General features: G+C 32.5%; 2 protein-coding genes across 2 annotated transcripts in view; one reads left to right on the forward strand and one right to left on the reverse strand.

Annotated features, from left to right (window-relative positions):
- Positions 1-5303, reverse strand: part of metap1d (methionyl aminopeptidase type 1D (mitochondrial)) — a 16088-nt gene extending 10785 nt beyond the window's left edge. Inside the window, exon 1 of the mRNA XM_016507225.1 lies at positions 5230-5303. Coding sequence (XP_016362711.1) covers positions 5230-5269 — 40 coding nt within the window. The 5' untranslated portion in view covers positions 5270-5303. The remainder of the gene's footprint in view (positions 1-5229) is intronic.
- Positions 5304-8338: 3035 nt separating this feature from the next.
- LOC107704312 (exosome complex exonuclease RRP44) overlaps positions 8339-8635 on the forward strand; it is an 11270-nt gene continuing 10973 nt past the window's right edge. The window contains 1 exon segment of the mRNA XM_016507205.1: positions 8339-8414. Within this exon segment, the coding sequence (XP_016362691.1) occupies positions 8339-8414 (76 nt within the window).

Here is an 8635-nt window from a genome sequence, read left to right on the forward strand (position 1 = left end):
CTGAGTAGAATTTATTTCAGGTTTCTTTGATGAATAGAAAGTTCAGAAGAACAGCATTTATCTGAAATAGAAATCTTTTGTAACATTATAAATGTCTTTATCATCACTTTTGATCAATTTAAAGCATCCTTGCTAAATAAAAGTATTAATTTCTATAATGTCTTACCTAAAAAAAAATTATACTGACTCCAAGCTTTTGAATGGTATAGTGTATAATGTTACAAAAGCTTTTTATTTCAGATAAATGCTGATGTTTAGATCTTTATATTCATCAAATAATCCTGAAAAAAATGTACTCAACTGTTTTAAATATTGATGATAATAATAATAATAATAATAATAATAATAAATGTTTCTTGAACAGCAAATCAGCATATTATAATGATTTCTGAAGGATTGTGAGACACTGAAGACTGGAGTAATATAATGCTGAAAATTCAGCTTTGATCAAAGGAATAAATTATATTTTAAAATATATTCAAATAGAAAGCCATTATTTTAAATAGTAAACACATTTCACAATATTGCTGCTTTTGCTGTATTTTGGATCAAATAAATGCAGGCTTGGTGAGCAGAAGAGAATTCTTTAAAAAACATTACAAATCTTACTGTTCAAAAACTTTTCACTGGTAGTGTAGTATATCTGAATTTCATTCATACTACTACATATATTCGTATCATACAGAACAAATATATTTTTTAACGGTCGCAAAGCAAATTTCAAACCACATACAGTACCTACCAGACAACATGTGACTTCGGGCAGGTGAAAAGTGAAAGTCGCGGCCATATTTAACCAGCTTAACTCACCTCAGATGTTATTTCTACGCAGAGTATAAAGTACAAAAGATGTGACTTAAAATGCCATTACCACGAAATAACCAGATCACCTATATAAGTTTACATCAGACAACTCAAAAATCATTTTGCACTATATTTAGAGCTATCGAGTATGACAAATTATATTAATTAAAATTTGGGCTGTGAAAAACAATGTGTTAATTTGTGAAGTTCTTTTCCCCATATCCTTTGGCTAGCATTAAAGTATTGGTGAGTTCAAATCATTTTGGAAAGATCATACACGATGAAGGCACATGAATGGCACCACAAAGTCATAATTATAAGTAGGAAACTCAACTTTTGGGGGGCGTTTCGGTGAGAAAACATGGCAGACAAAACAGATGCAGCATCCATGTTGACTGTAAATTTGTTTAAATTCATTAAATAATTTTTTTCCATTTACAATAATAAAGTCGCATGTACAAAATACAGTATTTTTTTACAATTACGATAGAATATATGATTCATTTTACAGCACCATAAACTGAATAAAAACATAAAAATGCAAAAACATACTTAATTAACATACTTTAATTAATAATGCTGCAGAAGCAGAGGTAAAAAAACTTGCTCCAGCCAAAGTGACTTCAACACACTTGACATCGTAATTGTGACTTCGTTCCTAACTTATAAATATTGGTGCATTCAAATCCTCCTGGGAAGTTTGTATTTATGAGTTGGGATGTCATAATTACAATGTCAGGCATGTTTAAGTCATTTGGTCACAGCAAGGATCTTGTGCAGTTAATTTGATAATTTTTAACATTCTTTTGTAGCACTAATTTAAATACATAAAATCCATATTGATGAATTACACTATTTAGCCTATAAATACATATAGGAACATAATATTTAAATTTAAATTATATTAATTATATTCTAAACTACACTTGCATAACTCAAATGTCTGTTTCATGTCGTTGCAGGGCATTTCAATATTGTCAAGTTAACATCTATTCTCAGACCCTGTGAATCATGTGCCAAAAACCCATTCCCTCTCTCAAAAGAATAACACAGCTGCAATGTAAACAAATAGTCCATACAATTACGCAATGATGCTCACATAACATGCTTAATTTTGAATCTGAGCCACAAATTAAAAATAATCTGAGATCCACCACCACACATCAACAACCATGTTGTAACTCATGCCAACAAGGACTGCAGAGTTTTGTCTTCAGAAAAAAAGGTTAAAAAGAACTGCGACCAAAACACAGTGGTCAAAAGACCAAAATAAGTGCAGTTATACACAGGAGAGAGCTTGAGTTACAAAGATGAAAATACCAGTGATGAAGGGAGTAGCTTAGAACCAACGAGGGGGCGGCTGGGGGGTTTAGAATAAAGGCAGTAGCGGGTTAACCCAGGGTGGGGTAGCGGCTGTGTGTAGTGACAACAATTTGGGTGGTAGAGAGCAAAGGATGTGGACTGAACTGAATTCCCTTTGTGTGTATGTGTGTGGTCGACTTTAGACTTAGTCTTGTGCTTTAGCTGTAATATATAATCCTTACTTCAGGACTGCAGTACATCACTGTCACGTGTCAACCTTAATGTCAGTTTATTATTATTAATTGCTCTGTAACCCCAAAGACAACATTCCCAGTTCATATATTATTTATCCTAAACAATATATGGGATTGGAATTTGTGTGCTCCAACTGACAGTATGCTGACAGTATACTTTGACATGAAAGTATGCCAAAGTTCTATTATTTGGTTTATTATTACACTCCTAAAAATAAAGGTGCTTAAAATGTTCTTCACAGAGATGCCATAGAAGAACCATTTTTGGTTCCACAAAGAACCATTCAGTCAAAGGTTCTTTAAAGAACCATCTCTTTCTTACCTTTTTATAATCTGAAGAACCTTCTTTCGCCACAAAGAACCTTTTGTGAAACAGAAAGGTTCTTCAGATGTTAAAGGATCTTCATGGAACCATTTAGACAAAAAGGTTCTTCTATGGCATCGTGAAGCACCTTTATTTTTAAGAGTGCATTATTGTTGTTGTGTAGACAATCAATTGCTTCATTACTTCTTAAACAAAAAGTTTAATTAATAATGCAGTAAAAAAGATCAACTACTTTGTTTGAGTTTACCTAATTGGTTTATTAAGTGTTGAACCAGCTAAACCATTTTCGGCTCATAAATAACCATTGACATGTCAACTGGGTAATTTTTTGTGCATCTCCTGTATTGTTTATTATGATGCTCCTGTTTGTCCTAAAATGTTCCTTGAAAATAATCTTAAAAGTCTTTGAAATCCTTGAAAGAAAAGTGTTAGCATGATTAAATTACATTAACTAACATACAGAAATATGAAGCAGGCCTAAATATATTTGCCTGTTCTTATTTATTTAGCTATATTACTGAAATAGGACTGATTCTGTGTCAGGAGACTCAGCATTTCACTTTTGGGTTATAATTCAAAACCTGTGACCTCATATGAGGACATTATATTTTGGTGTATTTCTCTGAGACTATACATGCCACAGTTTTAAGTCTGGATGTTCTGTACAGAGGACATTCAGGGCTTTTCAGAGATACTAAATGTTTGGATGTTTCACCATGACCACTCCCTCTACTTGGTCTTAAAAAATGTCTGATATTAATTTTACATGCCACAGTTTTAAGTCTGGATGTCCTGTACAGAGCACATTCAGGGCTTTTCAGAGATACTAAATGTTTGGATGTTTCATCATGACCACTCCCTCTCCTTGGTCTTCAGATATGTCTGATATTAATTTAGTGACACTCTTATGGAAATATGATAATATTTTGTAATTATCATTTAAATCTATCTAATTTTTAAACTGTCTGTCATAAATCAACATCTCAGGAAAATGTTATGGGGTTTCAAATCAAAATATGACTTTCTGTTACGAAACAGGATGTTGATTTCATACATGTCCTCATATGAGGACACTGGGACTAAAAGCATGTTTATTAGAATTTTGGGAGACATAACAAATAGGGAACGAAATTATGTTTCAATATTCTATGAAATATTATATATTATTATGAAAATCTTGTCAAATATTACTCCCATTATTACACTTCTTTTTTCATTACATGTTGCCCCAAAAACACATTAATATGCAAATTAGATTTAGTTTATAGATACATTGTATAGAATGAGAAAACCCGTTTATGGCCATTTTACACACATTTTGCAGAAAGAAAAATGGTATATCAAATCATTGTTATAACATAGTTGAGAATCATCTTTATACAAAGTTTGCTAAAAAAAAAAAATAAATCCTGAAAACTAAAATGTACTGGTGATTTAAAAAATATATTGTCTATGCATGTTCATTCATGTCTTTTTATTTTTTTTTTTAAATTGAGTCCCGATGTCCTCTACCGAGGACATAGCATAACTTATGAATGAAATAACATTTTTTTTATGCTCTAAACAATGTAAAGACATGAAAAAAACTGTTTTTTTTCCTAAAAATCTTTTCTCGGGTCTTAAGAGGTTAAATGTAAAAGAAAAAAAATGGCTGAGCAGACGGGGAGGGTTGTATGCTTCTTTCTCTATTTACTTCTACTGGACCCACAAAGACTCTGCCAAATCAGCAAACAATAAAGAACTCCAAGACAGTGCCATGAGTCCAGCCTTCCTGCAGTCTCGTTCATGTAGTCTTGTATAAAACGCCAAAATGTAGTACATAAATGTTAGACGAATTGAGACACAGTGCAAATGGTCAAAATGGGAGGGAGTAAATATCAAAGTTTGTGATAATATGAAAGTCTGAACAAAAGTTTGAAATGCATGCTATGTCTATGCCCCTGCATACATGGCACATACCATATACTACCACTTTTTTATTTGGAAATAAGATTAACTAAATAACTAACTATTTATTTCATTATCTATCTATATTTTCTCTTCACAAAGGCTTTATTTGATCGTAAATAAAAACAGTAATACTGTGAAACATTATTACACGTTAAAATAACTGAGTATCAATGTCAGTGGACAAGTAAAGAGGTGTGTTCATGTCGAATCATTAAAACAAATGGTTTTGTAACTTTCTATCAAGTGTTTTATTGTTTGTAACGTTATGTGTGAAAAGGGTTGATAGTTGAAAGTAACGTTAATTCTGTCTGAATTTGGCTCTGTCTAACGTTACCTACATTGCTACACAGCGACACTGTCACCGAGTAATGCGCAGCTTGTAAACCAGCGCTTATTTGGCTGGAAGGTTTGGGTTTTATATTAATAGTTAGATATATTCCGCGTAGACTGCAGTTGTGCGATTATTAAAAATTAGATGTGAGCGAATACTGTCTCGTTTGGGTCATTGGCTTGCCACAGTCTGAGTCCGAGTCTTTATGCTCTACAAATTAAATAAATAAGTCTAACTTTTCCCGAAGTAAACTGTAAACATACCTGTTCTGTAAAAGCATTGAGCGGCACAGGGCGCAGCCATGTTTTCCGCAGAGGATAGTCACGTGCTCTTCCAAACTAACAGTAGCGTGTGTTTTAGAGTTGAAACTGAAGAGATTTTACTATTATTGATACAAAATTGACTTGAATGTAAAACTCTAGCGTGGGCTTGGCAAAAAAAAATGTTCATTGTGCCATACATGCCATAAAATCTCCAGAAAATCACGTCACTCATATAGGCTATCAGTATTTACTTAGTTTTATTATTTTACATTTTACCTAGCCTATTTAACAAACGTCTAAAGACTATCTTATCTTTCTTACAGTTCAACCTACCTATTTGTGATTTATTTTCCCTTTTCTTTTCATTTTATGTCTGTTGTATTAAAAATAAGTGCTGATTCTTCTTTGGCAATAAAACACACACATTTTGATTAAATGAAACATTCCTCAAAATGCAACACACTAAAAACTTTTTATTTATTTATTTATTTTTTATGTATGTATGCATCATGTATGTATGTATTTATTTATTTATTTATTGCAGTGCATTTGTATTGACCTTAAACCCTTCTTCTAAATATCTGTGTGCATTATGCCTTCTTTCTAATCAAATTACCTTGATTTAAAAAAAAAAAACACACAGGAAAAATCTCTATATTTAGGTGAAATATTGATTCAGTTTTTTAAAAGAAAGCCGCATATAATGATGCAGTAAACACAATCCAATAGTACTGAGCATCCTTAACAAACAACACTTTGTATTAACATGTTAAGCAGGCATTTTTGCCTTATTTCCATACATAATGACCCTCGATTTTTATCTGGAGGGCTTGTACATTGTGTATAGGGTGAGTGAAAAGAGTCAAGACAAAGGGGATCTGATTCTCCAAGGCCAGGGAACATAAATGAGGGGTGTGAGATCAAGGCAGCTCTGCACCTGCTGGTGGCAAAGACCCCCTAGACCCCCGACCAGCTCTTCTGCAGAGACTGAGCCCAAACAGTAATGGTCGTTTTTGGAGTTCAGAAGACAGAAGGACATTTGTGATTACATAATATCATGGTTGAATGGTATTTTCCCAGCTGCACATGTTAACTATAACGATTATCACTCTGAATTATATGATAATGCTATACTGTAAAATCTGTCCCGTTTTTAAACTTTAAATCAGTAAGAGTAAGTTAATTTCAAACATACCTACATGTATTATGTTTCCATATATGAAAGCTATTAGAAATGTAAACATTTTTATATATTAGCATATATATATATATAGCCCATACAAATACTGTACATGTATATCCATCCCAAAACCTCTCAATATGTTGATATTATATAAGTAAAAATAAAAGATTTAAGAAATGTATTACAAAAATGTGTATAAACATACAGATTTTTGTATGTATGTTGTTTTAATGAAGGTGCATGTATAAATAAAATATATTTTGTTGACATATGTGGTTGATACATATAATACCAAATAAAAAAATCATCACATATATATTATTTACATATGTACAAACACATATTTTACTATGGGGATTTTATATATGTTATACACTTATATCTTCATCTCCCAGAATGTACATGTGTGAAAATTATATAGCTTTATATCTAAAATATATGGCAATATCACTATTGAGATAGGGCAATATATTTCAATATAGGATTGCATGCTAAAAATCATAGATTACATAGATCATGGGTCATTTCCTATTCCTGTAAAATGTATTTTCCTAATCACTGAAAATAATTGAATTGCAGGCATATTTTCTAGTGTTGTATGATTGCACAGTGAAAGGTAGCATAATAATTCCTCTTCTTCTCATAGCATGTGGTTCACTGTAAAGCACTCTTCATATTTCAAAGTATGGCTTTTGTGTGAGTCATGAATAAAGGCAGCAGTGCAGTTGTTTGCTCTGCTGAGTTATTAGAAAAAAACAGTTTTGGAACCGGCTAGGTAAGACCGTACGCGCAAGACTGTAATTTCTGACCTATCTGTCTGGGATCTGAGGAAACACACCAACTGAAACACTCACACATTTTCTCTCACACTTATAAGAGCCTGCAGACTGCAGCATTTGTATTGAAACACGACATTACTACAGCTAAGCTTCAGCCAAGTAACAATCATACGAATGATTATTGATTATTTGGTTATTAGGTATTTGTGTTTGAGTCTTTTGGTTTATCATTCAGTGAATCATTCAGGAATTTATTCTGCCCTCTAGTGATCTAGGGCTCTGACTCATGTGTATATCAGAATATAATTATATGAATGCTGATGATGTGAACTCCTTACAACTTTGAAACTAAGCTCTTAAACTTTTAACATAGCCAGTCACCTTCAAGCTGCGCTGCTCTGAAAACAAATATCTAAGGACAGAAATGCACTATAAAAGCGGGAAATGTTTATAAATCCAATATTGTATTTCCATTAATTTTTACATTTATAAAAAATAATCATATTTATTTAAATTCTGAATGGGTATACCATCTTTATATAAAAAAAACAAGGTCTCAAATTGTTCATGAACAGATTTTAATTTTAATTAACACACAGGTGGCTGTTATTAACATTATGCAAAGTGCATAATGTCCTAAACAGAATATATTTTAGAAACTTTGTTTAAACAAATAATGATCATTAATCATCATAGAATTATGAGCTAGTATGACATAAACCATTTTGGGTATAATTAATAGAGCTTGCTGTTTCTTAATAGTTGAATTAGTTATGCTTCTGATGGTAGCTGGTTTTACATTTCAGGATTCTAGTTAAACCATGCAGGTCATTTATTTTATGGTTGAGGTATACGTATACACTACCAGTCAAACGTTTTTGAACAGTAAGATTTTTTATGTTTTTTAAAGAAGCCTCTTCTGCTCAACAAACCTGCATTTATTTGATCCAAAATACAGCAAAGCAGTAATATTGTGAAATATTTTTTTTATTATTTAGAATATTTACACACATCCACATACAGATTTAATTGATTTCTTTCCCAACTTGCACTGATTACTCTGAGACATAATTTCCGCGATGTGGAAAACAGACTGATTTGTAGAATCCAGTCATAAAAACGGAAGTCCTATAGCCTAACGCCGACCATGAATCGGTTAGTGGTGACTGGCAATGCTTTGGCTCGCGCGCTCTCCGCGCCTCTGCCAAACGGTTTGGATCAGAGTAATCAATGCGAGAGAGAGAATGGAGTGAACTGTGGAAGCGCACAGGTGGAGCAGAGAAGCAAAACTACTGTTCAGGGTTTCAAGTGCAGGTCAGTTTCATCTGTAAATATGCTATTGTAGTTTTGTCTTTGTTTACTTAGTTAAGAAGCAGTAGCCCATTGCTCATCAGTCATCACTCAAAATACTGTATAAAGGACATCATTATTATCTATTATAATG

The sequence above is a fragment of the Sinocyclocheilus anshuiensis genome, unplaced genomic scaffold, assembly GCF_001515605.1.
Source record: "Sinocyclocheilus anshuiensis isolate Anshui unplaced genomic scaffold, SAMN03320099.WGS_v1.1 scaffold1448, whole genome shotgun sequence".
NCBI lineage: Eukaryota > Metazoa > Chordata > Actinopteri > Cypriniformes > Cyprinidae > Sinocyclocheilus > Sinocyclocheilus anshuiensis.